Genomic DNA, 19,019 nt, shown 5'->3' with positions numbered 1-19,019 from the left:
AAAACTTCTTCCTGAATTCTTTTGTATATCCACCTGCCTGCTCAACATCCAGCAGGCCTACTTGAATATCTAGTAAGAATTTCGAACTTAGTGGCACCTGGGTGGCTCAGATGGTTAAGTGTCTGCCTTCGGCTCAGGTCATGGATCTCCAGGTCCTGGAATCGAGCCCCACATCGGGCTCCCTGCTCAGTGGGGAGTCTGCTTCTCCCTCTCCCTCTGCCTCTCCCCTTGCTTGTGCTCTCTCTGTCTCTCTCTTTCAAATGAATAAATTAAAACATCTTTAAAAAAAAAGAATTTCAAACTTAATCTGTCCAAAAGTGAGTTCCAAACACTGCCCTAACCCCACCTCCCATTCCTTTTAGTGGCAACTACAACCTTCCATTTCATTTCCTCAGTTCAAATACCTTGGAGATCTCTTCAACTCTTCTTTCTCACATGTGGTACATCTGATCCAATAGCATACCCTGTAGGCCCTTCCCTTTAAAATCCATCTAGAATCCATCTGCTTATCACCTTCACTGCTACTATACTCATCTCTCTTCAGGGATTGCAGAATAGCCTTCTATTGTCTGTCTGGTTTTAGCATAAGAACTAGAGTGATCCTGTTACCCGTCTGCTCAAAAATTCTCCAGAACTGATTGAGCCCTGGGTTGGGCTCCACACTCAGCATGAAGTCGGCTTCAGATTCTCCCCCTTTCCCTGCTCGCATACACGCGTGCTCTCTCACTCACTCGCGCTCTAAAAATAAATAAATAAAATCTTGAAAAAAAAATCTCCAGTGCTTTCCGTTCGTCAGTAAAAGCGAAAATCTTTCCCATGACCTACCAAGCCTCACGTGATCTGGGGTTCTTTACCTCTTTCTAAGCTTATTTCCTGTTCTTTTCTACCTAATTCATTCCTTTCCAGTTTGACCTCCGTGGAACATGCCCGGCATATTCCCACATCAGGGCCTTTCCACTTATTCTTCTCTTTTCCTAGAACCATTTTTTTCCTAATATAGCCACAAGGCACACTCATTCCCCTTCTGTTTTCAGGTCTTTAATCAAATGTAACCTTTTCAAGGAGACATTCTCAGGCCACCCAGTCTAAAATTTTATACATACCAGTACCACTCCCTTTCTTTGCTCTATTTATTCAAGTCATCATTATGTAAATTGTTTATATTTCGATTATCTTATTTATTGTCTGTCTCCTCTCCTAGGATGTAATGGTTTTTTGTTTTGATCACTGTTGCTTCCCTAGCAACTAGAACAATACCTGGGACTTAGTAGGTGGTCCAAACTACTTTTTTGTATGACTGTTCTCTTCACCCTCTCTATATCTTAATTTTTTTTTCCAAGTGAAACTCACAAGTGGAAGTCCTTCAAAGCCTCATTCACAGCCATCACCTAGAAGCCTCTCAGAGTGTCTCCAAGAGGAATTCATCTCTATGTTTGTGTTCTCACTTCTTTTTCTATTTTCTCCTAGAGAACATTTCATATTTGTGGTTAACTTTTCCTTTATAAAATCACAGCACTGACACTAGACAAATATTAAATGAAGAGGATATATAGCAGAGTTGCTTTATATAGTGACTCTTCTATTCATTCAGACTTTTTAAACATTCTGTTTACCAAAACTTCATTTATGCAGAATTTCAAAATGGCCATTACAAATTGGCTAGTCCACAGTTAAGTTTTGTTTGGTCCACACAGTGTTGGTCTGCACAATATTCTAAATTTTTTAGGTAAAACTTAAAATTGGATAATTTTACGTGAAAATCTCAAATTTTAGTTTTCCCTGGGAAACAGCGGTGTATCTGGAGTGCCAGCCTTGCATCGTCACGTAACGGCAATCAGCTAAAGATGAATAGTAACCATAACCTTAGATGTGGGCCACACTCTACAGTTCAGCACAGACCCCGTCTCTGTCTCTCTCATCATTCCCAGCGCTGAGTGTCTAATGGTAGTTGCCATTTATTGTCTGGCCTACATAATTTCTTTATGCTACCTTCCCTGTCCCTGTAGTTATTTTACTTTACAATCCATTCCTTAAAATGATGTTTAGGTGAATACGTTATTACCTGAAAAGCTGTATGAAGCCTAACTTGATTTCACTGAAGGGCTGACACTAACCCTTTTGTTAGTTTAATAATATTGGGCAAAATATTGAATAACATCATTTAAAAAGTTTTTTGATTTGTTGTGTAGATGCTCCTCCTCCTACTTGGGAGCAGCTGGAAAATGGACTGGTTGCTGTGCGGACTGTGGTACATGGGCTAGTAGACTATATCCAGAACCATAGCAAAAAGGGAGCAGATCAACAGCAGGTAAGGGGGAAGTTGGAAACTTAGAAGTAAGCCACTGTGGATGTTACGACAGATACAGACAAAACCAACAAGATGACATGAATATTTTGAGACTCTGACTATAGAAACTATAAATTACTTTAATATGGTTTACACCCAGTTTAATGGATTTGTGTAGTGATTTTATCTGGCAACAATGGAATGAAATAATCCTGTTGGTCTAATGTTGCACTGGAGTCATTTTTCACTTTGGATATATAGCAGCATTTGATTCTGTGCTAAAGGTTCTATGTTAAGTAAAATGATTCTCTTTGGTTACTGTTACATTTTAGTTTGACAATATATATCACTTTTTAATGCCGTATCTGTCCAGTACTGTTCATATATTTGTAAATGCTTTTTTTGTAGTAGTATTTTAACATTTTTCATTCATTCATATAATGTCTGCTGTGCAAGAGGGCCAAATTTTCCTCAAATACTTTTAAATGAAATATATGACAGTAAAACGTAATAGCTTATGTTATGAATACAGTTTTTCATTTTATTCCCAATAACTTTATTTTGCCCTCATGATTTATGTTAGGTTCACTAGATCTTTTATTTTGCAATAGTAAGCTTGTGAAATTAAAACATTGTTATTAATTTATCTGGTTCAGATTAATTAATTATAATGATTTATAATAAATTAATCTATTTAATCAATTAATTAATTTAATTAATCTAATTAAATAATTTATAATAAATTAATCTATTAACAATAGATTATTCAATATTTCTTTTTTCTTTGAGAGGCAAGAAACATTAAGTTCCATTCAGTATCCTGCTGAGTAGGGGGGCACCTGGCTGACTTGGTAGAACATGCAACTCTTGATCTCAGGGTTGTGAGTTCAAGCCCCATGCTGGGTATTACTTAAAAATAAAATCTTTTTTTAAAGAAAGTATCCTGCTGAGTAGAATAATATGGATACAGTTTTCCTAAATTATCTAAGCATAGACCAGACTTTATTTTATGATAAGAAATAAAAGATTAAAAACTTATTTTTAACTCCATGTTCTATTAGACATCATGAAGAATGTAACAATAAGATTAATCTTTTAAGCTCTGTCGATAGGTGATAAAATGGTAATCAAATCGATAGGTAATCAAATTTCATTTAGCTTAGTATTGTGTTTGATATCTCGTTAACTCCCAAGTCCATCCTCCTGTCTTATACTAGAAAATAATAGTTTCATTTGTACTTTTAGAGATACTGTATGTCCTTGATATATTCTTCTGCATATCAAGAATTGGTTACAGAGTATTTTTCATTTATAGAGCCTACTATAGATTCGTGTTGTGTCATAGGAAACTCTAATTGTAAATATAGCTATACTAAACATTGTCCAAAACAAATATTAGAACACATATTAAACATTGGAAAGCCCTAAACTCCAGTGGTTTGTTTGTCCATTATAAACCTGGAAAGAAAATGATAAAGCCGTCGTGGGATTTAATCTAGGATTTATACGATGCTACATGTTTGAGAATTAGTGCCAATATATCAAAAAATCAGGACCCCATTCTTTATAATTAATTTATTTTTGGACTCAGACTTCGGACAGAATGGCTTTCTAACACTTTTGCTCTGGGCAGTCTAGTTAATGGTGTGAGTTAGTTTGAATCGGTGTCTAATGTTTCAACTTTGGTCTCAGCCTCCACAGCATAGCAAATATAAAACATACATGTGTCGAGATATGAAGCAGAGGGGAGGATGCCCTCGTGGGGCCAGCTGTACGTTTGCACACTCACAGGAGGAACTGGAGAAGTAAGTGTGAAAGTTGTTAAACTCAACCTTCTAATAACTTGTTATGAAATAAGGTAGAGTTACTAAGTAGAATAATTCGCCACTGTTAGGAAACAGAAAAGGAGCAGTTGCATGCTCTTTAATGAATGGGAAATGTTTAGAAAGTAATACAGATTTTTAAAAAAGAAAACTGAAGTAAGTTTCTTCAGCTTTCATTATATCGTGCCCACAAATAGGAAACTAAATATAGAAGTGAATCATTTGCACTACCAAAAAAAAATTAAAACTCTAGGGCGCCTGGGTGGCTCAGTTGGTTAAGCGACTGCCTTCGGCTCAGGTCATGATCCTGGAGTCCCGGGATCGAGTCCCACATCGGGCTCCCTGCTCGGCAGGGAGTCTGCTTCTCCCTCTGACCCTCCTCCCTCTCATGCTCTCTGTCTCTCATTCTCTCTCTCAAATAAATAAATAAAATCTTTAAATTAAAAAAAAAAAAAAAAAAAAAAAAAATTAAAACTCTAAAGATTTTCATCAATTTTAACTGATTTTAACTAATTGAATAATGTATTTCCAATTGAAAAATTTGCCCTTTGCTCTGTTCACGAAATTGTTTTATTGACAGGCGTAACTTCACAGATTTTCTTTTAAATTTCGAAGATTGGGGTGCCTGGGTGGCTCAGTTCTTAAGCATCTGCCTTCGGCTCAGGTCATGATGCCAGGGTCCTGGGATGGAGCCCCACATCAGGCTCCCTGCTCCACAGCGAGTCTGCTTCTCCCTCTCCCACTCCCCCTGCTTGTGTTCCCTCTCTCTCTGTGTCTCTCTCTCTGTCAAATAACTAACTAAATAAATAAAATCTTTAAAATAAATAATAAATAAATTTCAAAGATCAGATAATTCCAGTGTTAAATTTTCCAGCATATAGTAGAAAGAAAAGAAAACCTCTTAATTTTTTTTATAAAGCCAGTGTAACATTGCCCCCAAACTTGGCAAAGATAGCACAATTAAAGAAAATACAAATCCATCTCACATATTAATATTTTAAAAATCCCAAATATTAGCATTCAGTAATACGTTAAAGTAGACACCATGAAATGCAAAGGTAACACAATATAATCACTTTAGGGTTAGAGAGGAAATACCATGTGATCATATGCAAAGATGCCAAAAGGCATTTGAGTAAAATCAGATGTTCATAATAGATCAAAATTCTTTAACAGAAGAAAGCTGTCGTAGACACTTGCTCAACATAATTGTATCTCAAAAGCTAGTATGACTGCATGATGCTCAATTCGTAAAATAGTAGATTCAGTCTCATTGAAGTTGACAGTAAGGCAAAATTTAGCAGTAGTGAGACTATTATTGAACATTCTAGGAGCAGTAGCCACTGTACATACCAAAGAATAAAATCGTCATAAAATCATTACATGGAAAAATTCAAGAAGTACTAGAAACAAAAGAAATGAAAATGTTAGCAAATCAAAAATACTACTTTACAGAAATGAATTGCTCTCATAAACTAAAAAGGGAAACATAACCAGGTATAAAGGAAAATAAAGATCTCTGGCATTACCAACAACAACAAAAAAGATAAATACCAAATAATAAAGTAACAAGAACTATTGAGGATTGAATTAGTAAGCTACCTACGCACATAAGCGAACAACTGAATAAATGAAGAAGCATACTGTGTTCTTGGAGAAGACTTACCATTATATAGGTTTTATCTTCTCTTAAACAGTAAATTCAGTGAAATCTCAATTAGAATCTTAACATGATGATTGTTAGGACCTAACAAGATCCTTAACTGGGGAAAGTAAATATGTACAAATGGCCAGAAAATTTCTGAAAAAATAAGTTTTCAACGGATTACACTAACAACTATTAAGGTGTATTATGAGCTGCAGTGTACATAAAGACTGTGGTATTAGCATAGGAACGGATAGATCAGTGAAATACGGTGGAAAATCTAGAAAGAATGCCAGACACAATAGGAACTGAGTGTTGTACTGAAGGTGGTATTTCACCTCAGTAACAAAGAAGATGACATTGAAAGAACTGCTATCCATTTGAAAAATAATTAGAACTCAGTTCTTACCTTTATATCAAAATGGATTATAAATGCATTAGAAATTCAAATCTTTAAGAAGGAAACTGTACTTAGAAATCTTTTCTGTTGTTACTTAATCTTATAATAGTAAAGAATTTTTGAAAGACAACCCAGCATCCGTAAAGGAGAAGATTGATAAATATGATTACGTAAAAAATCTAAGATGTGGCCCAAACACCACAATTACAAAAAAAAAGATTGGTGGGGAAATGACATACAGAGGACTGACATCCCTAATATAAACTACAAATCTGTAAGAAGAACCAGTAAATAATATGGATCATGAACAAATAGGCAATTCACAGAAGAATTTTAAAAAAAAAATGTAAAACAATGTCAACTTCATTGATTGTTAAATACAAATTAAAACAAAATGATATTTTCAGGGGCACCTGTGTGGCTCAGTCATTGAAGCATAGGACTCTTGTTTTCCACTCAGGTCATGATTTCAGGGTCCTGAAATGGAGGGGCTGGGGTGTCAGGCTCCCCGCTCTGCCGGAGTCTGCTAATCCCTCCACCCCACCCTCCATCCCACCTCCGTGCATGCATGTGCATGTGTGTTGTGCACACCCTCTCTAAAATCTTTTTAAAAAATGATATTTTGAACTTAGAAATTAAGACGGACTGTGATACTACCTAGTGTTTGATGAGATAAGGGAAAAGGACATTTATTATCATTAGGAATTAGAATAAGTTTTAGAGCACTGTAAGAGTTTCTAATGTGCATACATTAGACTTACAGTTCTGCTTCTGGTTAGTCATTTAGTCACACAAGGATGCAAGTACATGTACATAAGCATCTGTTACTGCATTGTTTTAATAGAAAAAAACTAGAAACAACTTAAAATGTACTGACATAAAGGAATATCCAAGTTACAAAGTAGAAGGAGAAGTTACTAAGCAGTCATACATGACCCTATTTCTGTTAATAATAGTCTTACATTCATCTTAATATTAAGGCATGGTATGGAGGGGAAAATCCGTATGATTATGTACCAGACTGTTAACAGTGGTTACACCTAAGGAGTAGTGTCTCCTCTCTGCCCCTCTGAAATTTGTCAAATATGGGAAACATTCGGGAGAATAGCATTATTCTTATGGGGGGTTGTCTTTGAGATTATTTTTTCAAGTGTCCTAGCAGGTGTAAATAGATTTGCTTTCACTGTTGAGCACGGGTACTAGAGTCGATGGCTTAATATTATTCCTGTGGTTAGATTTAGACTCTACATGCGTTTTATACCGCAATGTCTGTTTAAATTTAGGCATTATTCCGTATTGTATATATTAATCCACTTTTAAAATAATTTTAATTTTGGGTAGGCACATCAGCATCTCTGAATCATATCTGATACAAAGTACTATTCTTAATTTAAAAATTTTAATGGAATAAATGGTAAATTTTTCTCTGCACACTGGGTTTTTGTTTTATTGTTAATTTATAATATAGGCTAACTGTATCCTAAGGCATTTGAGGGAAAGCTAAAGTAAGATATTTCAGAAACTGTCTTCTAAAGATGTTTCTCCCCCCTCCAGTGTTTCAGAAATAGAAATTACAGTAAAAGTAGGTTATAATGCAGATATTAATTAGCATGATTTGTAGTGTTAACAAATACTCATTATAAGGAGTTTTATACTTAGTGTGTTGCCTGAGATTTTGTAGTGTCTACACACACAAACAAGTTTTCAAGTTGATAGCTACAGCCAATGTTTCAAGAGAATTTCTGGAAAGTAATGTTTGTAGTAGCTTTTCCTTTGTATCTGTTTTTCAAATACATTTTAGTTCTTGGTTTTGCTTTTATAATTTTGGGTTTTGGTGTGTGACTTTGCTTTCTATATAGGTTTCGTAAAATGAACAAACGCCTAGTTCCCAGAAGACCCCTGAGTGCCTCTTTGGGTCAGCTTAATGAGGTGGGCCTGCCTTCAGCAGCTGTCCTTCCAGATGAAGGTGCAGTGGATCTGCCTAGCAGAAAAACCCCTGCTCTGCCAAATGGAATTGTATCAGCAGGGAATACGGTAACACAGCTGATTCCCCGAGGGACAGACGCCACCTACGATTCTAGCCTCAAGCCAGGAAAGATAGATCATCTGAGCAGTAGTGCCCCTGGATCCCCTCCTGACCTGTACGTCATTTTTCCTAACTTTTATTTAAAGTTAGTATGGGAAGTAGAGGGAAGAAAGAAAAATCAGTGTTTTATTTAAAAAAAAAAAAAAAAAAACCAACACACTTCATTTTTGGCTTTATTTTGTTCTTTATTTCCTGTGCTAGTGATTTTTAAGAAATAATTAGCGTAAGTGAAATAAGATCAAAGTTTATGAAATTTGTAGAAGAAATGACTATTGGGGAAAAAAACGTATTCCCAAATTAAGGCTTTTTTTTTTTTTTGAACATTTAGTAATTTGTGTATATTAGAAGTATTTTTGAGACCTTAAACTTGACTTGTAGAATCTTATTCCTTTAGGCTAGAATCTGTCCCTAAGAGTATTTCTGCCTTACCTGTGAATCCACATCCTGTACCTCCAAGGGGGCCGACAGATTTGCCTCCTATGCCTGTCACCAAACCACTTCAGATGGTACCACGAGGTTCTCAGTTATATCCAGCACAACAGGCAGATGTTTATTATCAGGATCCTCGAGGAGCTGCGCCACCATTTGAACCAGCACCTTATCAGCAGGGTAATGATCTTTTGTTTATGTTGCTCTCTTTTCTTAGGAGTTATGAGAACAGTTCCAAGAAAGAGTGATCGTATTTGCAGCAGCCTCAAGATAAATAAATGTGTTTATGTAATACTTTGGAAAAAGCAGAGATTTTATGATCAACTAAATAGTATAAAATAAGTGAACTAACAGAGGTATATAAAGCAAACTGCCCATCACTGGAAGCTAGTTATATATTAAATATGTGCATATTTTTATGGAAATAACAAGTGACCCAAGTAGACAATAGAAATTCGCTTAACTAAGGCAGTATATTATTTTCCTGACCAAAATTTTCTTTGAGCGTGAAAAAGAATTTAATATTACAGTGGGTATAAATTAAACACACAGTATGTTTTTCTTGCTTTCAGTTATCACCTAATATTTTTTCTGGGCCCTGTAGTATATATGAAAAAAATGTAGCATACGTACTGTAGAGAGTTAATAGTGTAGAATCAATATTAGTAAAGAAATAGTAGGAGTATACATACGTAGTGTGTGTGTGTGCATATATGTGTGTTAAAAATTAAGCATCAGTGTGGTTAATAATAATGTGGTAGAGATTAACTGCAAGGCTCAAGGGGGATCACTGAGAACTTGAGGAATCAAAAGGACTTAATGAAAGAATGCCCTAAATAGAAGTATGGGAATAAAAATATAAATTTATGAATGGATTGCAAGGATGACAGTCTAGAGTTGAGGAGGAATAAGGGGACTTTTGTTAAACCAGGTGTGAGTATTGAGGCCTGGATTAGTGTGGTGGGAAAGAAGAAGGAGGGATTTGAAAAAATAGTCAAATTTGAAAAATTAGCCAGCTTTAATGACAATACTAGGTATGGATAGTGAAGGAGTGGAGATGACTGAGGCTTCACATACACAATTCCTGTGAAAAATAGGAACACTGATTTTTAAAGTGTTGGATCTCTGTCAGAGACCATGTGGTGCTATCATGTTTTTAAACTGGAGTAGATTAAAGGTGTTCTCCATTTCCTTTTCCCAAGGCTGTCTTTTTTTTTTTTTTTTTTTTAAAGATTTTACTTATTTATTTGAGAGAGAGAGAGAATGAGAGAGAGCACATGAGAGGGGGGAGGGTCAGAGGGAGAAGCAGACTCCCTGCCGAGCAGGGAGCCCGATGCGGGACTCGATCCAGAGACTCCAGGATCATGACCTGAGCCGAAGGCAGTCGCCTAACCAACTGAGCCACCCAGGCGCCCCCCAAGGCTGTCTTAATTTTGAATTAGAAATGTCTTCTCTACTTTCAGAAGAATAGCTTTAAATTGGTATGGCATTATTAACACATGTAAAAATGTGATGAAAGTTTTTTGTATCTTCCTTTGGGCCATCCATCACAGGAAAAATTCAGCTACTTTTGTGAAGGTGACCTTAAACACACTGTATCAGTCAAGGTCCAGTGGCAGAGATCAGAAATCATTCTTGCTGTATTAGGCAGAAAGAGGTTTAATGCAGGGAGTTTAGGTGCCTACAGAATCAGTGGAAGTACTGGAAAAGCAGGCTTAAGCTAGGCCTCCAGGAATGAGTCCCAGAAATAGCTACTGAAAAAGCCTGTTAATAGTGAGGAAGTGGGGCGCCTGGGTGGCTCAGTCGGTTAAGCGTCTGCCTTTGGTTCAGGTCGTGATCCTGGGGTCCTGGGATCAAGCCCTGCATCGGGCTCCCTGCTCAGCGGGGAGCTTACTTCTCTCTCTCTCCCCCTGCCTCTCCAGCTTATGCATGCACACGCTTTCTCTCTCTTGTGCACGTGTGCATATACTCACTCTCAAATAAATGAAATCTTAAAAAAGAATAGTGAGGAAGCAGTAGAAATAGGAAACATGGTTCCTATCTATGCACCAGGATCCCATCACTTGAGGCCGAAGTCTGAAAATTGGGAAGCTCCTTGCCACAACTGTTGTCTCCAGAACTCCAGAGCTATGCAGCAGCAGAACAGATCTGTGTGTGCCACATTCCTTTCCAGTTAGCTCCATTTCACATTCAGATTCCATGCGAGTGATTTTCAGGGAAATGTAGTCTTGCTTTCCAGTGTTTGCACTGCATTAAGGCACACCAGAAAGATGGTGGAACAACTGAGAGAGCCAATCTACTATTGTAGATTATCAATAGATTTGTTTTTTCAATAACTTTTAAGGATTAAGGTTAACTTTTGCTTATTTTTCATAAAGCTAACCTGACTACATAAGCAGAGGGGAAAACATGTAAAGAAATGAGTGGATTATTAATTCTTTAGTGTTGAAGTATATTAAGAGGAAAAATATAGAAAAATAGATCAGCTTATTGTTGCTTTTGGTTCCTTTTTTGTATTGTACAGGTATGTACTATACTACACCACCACAGTGTGTATCTCGCTTTGTCAGACCTCCACCATCTGCTCCTGAACCTGGTCCTCCCTACTTGGATCATTATCCACCCTATCTCCAAGATCGTGTAGTAAACTCTCAGTATGGCACACAGCCACAACAATACCCACCTATGTACCCACCACACTATGATGGCCGCCGAGTATACCCTGCTCAGTCTTACACAAGAGAGGAGATTTTCCGAGAAAGTCCTATACCCATTGAGATTCCACCTGCAGCAGTACCATCCTATGTACCAGAATCCAGAGAAAGATACCAACAGATGGAGGGTTACTATCCAGTGGCTCCTCATCCAACTCAGATCAGACCTTCGTACATGAGAGTATGCTGGTTTTTTTTTTATTATTATATAGATTTAATTTGATTATTGGTTGCAGTGATTTACCTTTTTGCCATGGTAGTAACCCTTTGATCAATTCTTTTCTATGAGAAAGCTTCCCCCTTCCTTTTTTTTCATCTTTTCACAGTTTGGGTAGGGCTGTTCTTTTTTGTTTTGGGTTTATTTTATTTTATTTTTTTTAACTATTAAAGGGAAAAAAAAAAATCCCACCCCACTCCCACTAACCCTTCTTAGTTTCTGAACTTTAGATAGTTTTATTAACATTTCTAGATCTACATTTGACCCTTGAGCAATGCAGGCATTAAGGGGCTCAATGCTCCCCATGCAATTGAAAACCCATGTATAACTTTTGACTCCCCAAAAACTTAGCTACTAATAGCCTATTATTGACCAGAAGCCTAACATAAACAGTCAATTAACACATATTTTGTATGTTTATGTATTATATACTGTATTCTTACAATATGGTAAAGAAAAGAAACTGTTTTTAAAATTGTTAGAGAAAATATATTTACAGAACTGTTTTAATTGAAAAAAATCCATGTGTAAGTGGGCCTGTGCAGTTCAAGCTTGTATTGTTCAGGGGTCAACTGTATTTGAAATTATGGTCTCTGGCCAAGGAAAAGAAATTTAAATTTAGCTCTTTGGGAAAACCTCAGAGTTTAGGGAGTTTTGTTTTATTAAATCTTAGTATGTTCAAATACTGAGATGAATATACAAGCTGCTACCTATTTAAAATATGTGCTAAATGAGTTAATGTGTTCTGAAATTCTTTTTCAGTTTTTACTAATCTTTGCATTTCTAGGACCCTCCGTATAGCCGGCTTCCTCCTCCTCCTCAGCCCCATCCTAGTCTAGATGAGCTACATCGCAGACGAAAGGAAATAATGGCCCAGCTCGAGGAAAGGAAGGTTATCTCTCCACCTCCTTTTGCACCTTCACCAACATTGCCTCCTACCTTTCATCAAGAGGAAGTAAGCACATCATTTTTAGTCTCATTTATCAATTTTTCCTTCATCAGTTGTTTGTTGTGTGTCTTGTTTAAGTATTAAGTAATTTTGACTGTTTCTAAGATTATGAAGTTATTTTCCTGTGTTTTGTTCTAAAAGGTTTATTTTATTTTACATGTAGATCTACAGTCCATCTAGAATTGATTCTTGTTACTATGTTAGGAGTAAAGATCCATTTTTCCCCCAAAAGATATCTCATTGACCTAGCACCATTTAATGAAAAGACCATCTTTTCCCTAGTGCCCTGAAGTCACCGTAGTCATAATCAGGTCACCTTTGTCATAGTCAGGTGACTATGAATGTTTCTGGACTCTATTCGGTTTCATCGATCTATTTCTCTGTCTTTGCACCAACACCACATTGTCTTAGTGTAGTTTTATAATATGTCTTAGTGTGTTCTGATGTATATTTTTCAGTATTACCTTTGCTGTTCTTAGTCCTTGCCAGTTCCAGACATTTTAAAATTAACATGTTGATGTTCACAAAAATATCTGCTGCAGTTTTTATTGAGGTTATATTGAATTTCTGGATCTGTGCTGTCCAGTATGGTAACCACTAGCCACGTATTGCTAATGAGTACTTAAAATAGTGTGTCTAGTCCAAATTCAGTTTACTGTAAGCTTTTTAAAATATACACTGGATCTGAAGATTTAGCACACCCCAGGAGTACAACATTTCATTAATATATTTTCCTTTTTTATTAATAAATTTCTTAATTATATATTAAAATGATAATACTTAAGGGGCGCCCTGGATGGGTCAGTTGGTTAAACGTCCGATTCTTTTTTTTTTTTTTTTTTTAAAGATTTTTATTTATTTGACAGAGAGCACAAGTAGGCAGAGTGGCAGGCAGAGGGAGAGGAAGCAGGCTCTCCGCTGAGTAGGGAGCTGAACGTGGAGCTCGATCCCAGGACCCCAGGATCATGACCTGAGCCAAAGGCAGCCGCTTAACCGACTGACCCACCCAGGCGCCCCGAAACATCCGATTCTTGATCTCAGCTCAGGTCTTGATCTCAGGGTTATGAGTTCAAGCCCCATTCCACACTGGGCATGGAGCCTACTTTAAAAAAAAAAAAAATGATAATACTTTGGATGTATTAGATTAAATAGAATGTATTATTAAAATTAATTTTACCTGTCTTTTTTTCATGTGGCTGCTAGAAATTTTAAAAATTATATATGTAGGTCTCATTATATTTCCATTGGGCATTGTTTTAGATCCATTTAGGGAGAAGTGACATCTTTACAATATTGAGTCTCCAAGAACATTGTATTTCCTTCATTTACTTGGATCTTACTAAATTTCTCCCAATAATGTCATAAATCATAGTTTTTAGTGTCTTGCATATCTTTAATTAAACTTATTTCTAGATAACTAATGTTTTTTGAAACTAATGGAATCCTTTTTGAAATTTCATTTTGTTATTGATGCAGAGAAATTAAGTAGATTTTTGTGTATTGACCCTTGTATTCAGCAGTGTTGCTGAATTTCCTTATTGGGTCTAGTATTTGTTAGTGCAGTCTTTTGAATTTTCTATGCACACAATCAGATCCTCTGTGAATAATGACCATTTGACCTTCTCCTTTTCAATTCTTATGTCTCTTCTTTTTCTTACCTTGTGCTAGCTAAGATCCTCCAGTATAATGTTGAATAAAAGGGATGACAGCAGGTATTCTTGACTTATTTCTAGTCTTTGAGCAAATAGAGCTTTTAATAATTTGCCATTATGATGTTTGCTGTAGGTTTTGTGTTAGATGATCTTCATCAAATTAATAATCCCCTTCTATTATTAGTTTTAGACTTTTTATAATTGAGACGTCAAGGATTTATTTAACTCAGTAATGAGGAAAATAGCAGGATGGTAAAGTTGATTCAAAGAAGAAGAGAGACAGGCTAATATAGTAGTGTGAAAGGCAGAGGAAAAACCACTAATATAAAGTTGCTAGAATAAACTGGTTAAATGTACTGCAGGGTATAAACCATGATCTTGGGGATTACTTTGTGTTTCTACAGGACAGTGCTGATTGTTATCACAAATGAATGTTCTTATCTTTTTTTTTTTTTAAGATTTTATTTATTTGCGAGAGAGACAATGAGAGACAGAGAGCATGAGAGGGAGGAGGGTCAGAGGGAGAAGCAGACTCCCTGCTGAGCAGGGAGCCTGATGTGGGACTCGATCCCGGGACTCCAGGATCATGACCTGAGCTGAAGGCAGTCGCTTAACCAACTGAGCCACCCAGGCGCCCTGTTCTTATCTTTTTAGTGTCTACATGGTCTATAGTGGTGTTCAGTTTTCCACTTATGATATTGGTAATAACTTTTTTTCTTGGCCAGTCTTGCTAGGAATTTATCAGTTTTGTCTTTTCAAAAAGCCAGCTTTTGCTTTATTGATCTTATTTATTTTGGTGTGTTGATTGTATGTACTGCCTCAACCATAGTGTGTATAAGTTTTTTAAAAATCCATTAGGTTTTCTCAGCAAGGTTGCAGTTGATATTATGTAAGGAAAATGTCTCACATCCTTTATGGATAGAGTTATGATTCTAAACAGCATTGCTGTCCGACATTATGAATAAAAAACAGTGAAAAGTGAGGTGCGTCACATTGCATATAATAAAACAGTAATTTTTTTGGGCCTATGACAGTGGTCTACTAAATAAAAGTTGTTCACAGTTATCTAGCTTTTCTATCTAAACACTTTAGATGAATTTTCCACAATGTAGGTTAATTAGTAAAGTCATAACATTTTCTATTAATGTAATTTTACTTGTAAGTATAAACATTACTTTTCAAACATTCTATGTTAGAGTCCTCCTAGAGCCTTGTTATGCCATACTAATATTTTTAGCGATATGACACTGCAAAGATGTAAGCTAATTTTGGAATCAAACATACTTATTTTTGAAGTTCAGCTGTGTCATTCTGTGTGATGTTTTATAAGTTATTTAGCCTCCCTAAACTCTGAAGCTCAGGTTTCTCCATTTGTAAATCCAGCATAATAAAGCCTACTTCATAGTGGTGTGGTAAAGATTTACTGAGACACGAGGCATCTGGCACATGTCAGGCATTCAGTAAATAATAACTGTTTAAATTTGCTTTTTTCTTTTTACTTCTAATAAATATTATAATAATGCCTTGCTATTAAGGAATTTTATCTAGAATTATTTTAGTTACTGACATACAAGGCTATATTTTTAACTTCAGTTCTGATTATAAACAACCTACATATAATTGTATTAAATTCATATATTTTGGGGCACCTGGGTGGCTCAGTTGGTTAAGCATCTGCCTTTGGCTCAGTTCATGATCCTGGGGTTCTGGGATTGAGCCTGCTCCTTCCTCTCCCTCTGCTCCTCCCCACCCTTCTGACACTCTCTCTCTCAAATAAATAAATAAAAATAAATTCATACATTATAAAAATACATAACATAAATTTCTCCAACATCCCATTTTCTGTATCATTGTAAGTTTATTATAAATTTCAACTTTCTAAATATATTTCAACTTTTGTGTGCATGAACTAACCTATTACTTTTTAATAGGATCATTTAGTAATATATCCTGAGATTTTGTTTATATTTACTTTTTTTTATTATTTTTACTTAACCAATTATCCTGGATGTCTTTCTTTGTCAGTATATAAATTTATCTAATTCTTTTTACCAGCCACATAATATATTAGGGTACAGCAGGGTAAGCACTCTTGTTAGTAGGTCATATCTTTAAAAAGCTAGCTGTTCTACATGAAGTTTGCATGTGAAGGAGAAATAAAGGAGATAAAATTTTTAAATTGAGATAGGACAAAAAAAGTTTATAAACAGTAGAAATGGGAGTTATGGTTGAAAATGAGTAATATTTATGAACAGCAAAACCCTTTGTCACTATAGAAAACCAGTAATGATGACTCAGAAAAGTTTTTTTATTTTTTTTAGATGGGGGGAGGCATAGAGACACTTAGATATATCAATAGCCTCTATGTTATCAGTATATCAATGTATATATATTTGTGATAAAGTTCTAGTTCTAGTTCTGCCCTTTAATGGTATAGCCTTAGATCAGCTGTGTTCTCACATGGACCTGAGGAACATTTGAGGTAGTATACATAAAAGCACTTTGAAAACTGTAAAACTTTACACAAATGTGAATATTGTGATTTAAAAAAAAAATACGTTAGACCTAGAATAGCTATTCTGTTACTATATAATTTCAGAACTCATCTTGAGAAGATTCAGTATCTTTACCCTTTTCACTTCACAGAATCAACCTAAGGACCAGAATTTATTTAAAATACAAATTAATGCTGTTAAAGAGATTTCAGTAAAAAAATTACTGCATCATGATGCACTATATAGAACATTCTAAGTTCCATTTTAAGTAGTTGTTAATGCTCTTGTTTACCTGAAATGTTATTGAAAGAAACAATGAGGAGTGTCCAGCAAAACTAGGGCCTGGTGCATATTAGCTCAAGGGTTGATCCTCCAATGAAGAAGAGGATGAGCAAACCTCCTCAAAAGTCCTGGCTTGATTCCTTGAAAGATACTGAGATACTTGTTTTTGACCCTCTGCTAACAAAGGGTAAAAACTAAACATCTTTCTTCACGTGTTTTATATTTTTCATAGTCTACAGAAATCTTCTGTTGTAACAGATAAAGTAACCATCATTATGTTGCTTTAGCATGGTGTTCTAAGAAATTCCTGCTTTCTCTGTGTTGTTACTTATAAGACATATATATATATATATATATATTTCTTTTTTTTTTTCCATCTGTAGTTTTTGGATGAAGACTTGAAGGTAGCTGGGAAATACAAAGGAAATGATTATAGCCAGTATTCTCCCTGGTCATGTGACACCATCGGCTCCTACATTGGAACCAAAGATGCAAAACCCAAAGATGTGGTGGCAGCAGGGAGTGTGGAAATGATGGTATGTGTGATAACTAAGCCACAATGAATACAAATGAAGAGAAACCAAATAAGTCAGACCCTGTTAATAGTGAAGACACAAATAATTGAGCTTTCCTTAAGAATTTCAGGCCATATTCTATATGATGTGAATTGAATTATGTTTATATGGGTTTTTTATTTGTTTCTTTCAGGTATAAACATAAATCTTCTAATACATGTCTAGATAGACAAAGAAGAGCATTTGTTGTATTTCTGAGCAGCCAACGATTAACCCAACAACTGTTTAGAACCAAAATTAGTTTATTTTGCATAATTAATCAGGATCTTGGATTTCTTGTTCAAGTAAATTATAACTCTTACAACTCTGAAGTTTAAACAATGAAGTTGAATCTAATGAACAGTAGTAGTATTTGAGTCAGAATTGTAGCTAGTAAGCTTCAAGTCAACTGTGGTATATTGAAATGTATTAAACTTTATTTTTATATGTCTAATATCCAAGCTTTATATATATATATGTAACTATCTTGATTGCTTCTTTATTTTCTGAAGAAATAAAACTTTATAGAAATAGTTAAATCTTCTTGTATATACTTCCCTAATCTCATTTTTCTTCCTCCCTTCTTCCCTGGAGGTAACCTTTATCCTGAATTGAAAGTTTATCATTTCATGGATACTTTTTTACTATTCCTAAACAGTTTTGTATGTTTATAGGCCTTATATATATTATATACTTCAGCTTGCATTTTCATTCAACTTTGTTTTTGAGATGTATCCAAATTTATAGGTCAGGTTCTTTCATTTTAACTACTTTATCAAATACCATTGTATGATAACTGGTATTGTTTTATACACACACACACACACACACACACACACAAGTTAATTATTTGTTTATTTTTCTGGCTCCCCGCTCAACAAGGAGTTTGCTCCTCCTCCCTCTGCCCCCTTCCCTGCTCATGTTCTCTCTTTCTCTATTTCTCAAATAAATAAATCTTTTTAAAAGTGGGGGAGGGTTATTAAAGTAACAGAAATTAGCAAAATAAGACTCATTTCCTTAAATCACTAAAGAATAAAAATATTTGTCAACCTAACCTAGATATAATTGAAAATCTCCCAAACGGGTGAAAGACTGTTAGTGTTTTTCAGAAATTAGTGTGCATATAAATTATGTTGGAGTCTAATTAGAACCTGTTAAAGTGCAGTTCCTAATTCAGTAAGACTAGGGTGGGACCTGAGATTCTGCATGTCTGATGAGTTCCCACCTGATGCTGCTGCTGCTATTCCTCAAACTATATTTTGAGTAGCAAGGGTGTACCAGTTAGATTTCCGTTTCCATTTCTCTTGGTACTTACTTCTTTCTAACTGGAATCCCTTTGAAACATCTGTGTCAGCTACTTAATATTTTTAGGCAGTGGTTTTCTAACTATTGAGTTTTGAAATTGAGTGGGTTGTGATGGCTCTTTTTTTAAGGAATAATTTAGAATAACAATATAAATACAAGAGCATGTATAGTAGAGGTAAAT

At 35.5% G+C, this 19,019-nt stretch overlaps 1 protein-coding gene across 4 annotated transcripts in view; it reads left to right on the top strand.

Annotated features, from left to right (window-relative positions):
* The window catches only part of RC3H1 (ring finger and CCCH-type domains 1), an 83,566-nt gene that overhangs the window by 49,671 nt on the left and 14,876 nt on the right, over window positions 1-19,019 (top strand). For all 4 annotated transcript variants that reach the window (XM_032393389.1, XM_032393387.1, XM_032393390.1 and 1 more), the window contains 7 exons: window positions 2,190-2,308; window positions 3,980-4,092; window positions 8,015-8,296; window positions 8,636-8,850; window positions 11,195-11,565; window positions 12,389-12,556; window positions 17,363-17,515. In XM_032393389.1, coding sequence (XP_032249280.1) covers window positions 2,190-2,308; window positions 3,980-4,092; window positions 8,015-8,296; window positions 8,636-8,850; window positions 11,195-11,565; window positions 12,389-12,556; window positions 17,363-17,515 — 1,421 coding nt within the window. The remainder of the gene's footprint in view (window positions 1-2,189; window positions 2,309-3,979; window positions 4,093-8,014; window positions 8,297-8,635; window positions 8,851-11,194; window positions 11,566-12,388; window positions 12,557-17,362; window positions 17,516-19,019) is intronic.

This window comes from Phoca vitulina, unplaced genomic scaffold (genome assembly GCF_004348235.1).
Source record: "Phoca vitulina isolate PV1807 unplaced genomic scaffold, GSC_HSeal_1.0 scaffold73, whole genome shotgun sequence".
Lineage (NCBI taxonomy): Eukaryota > Metazoa > Chordata > Mammalia > Carnivora > Phocidae > Phoca > Phoca vitulina.
The sequence above is the reverse complement of the archived record's forward strand: the minus strand, read 5'-3'. Positions and strand labels throughout refer to the sequence as shown.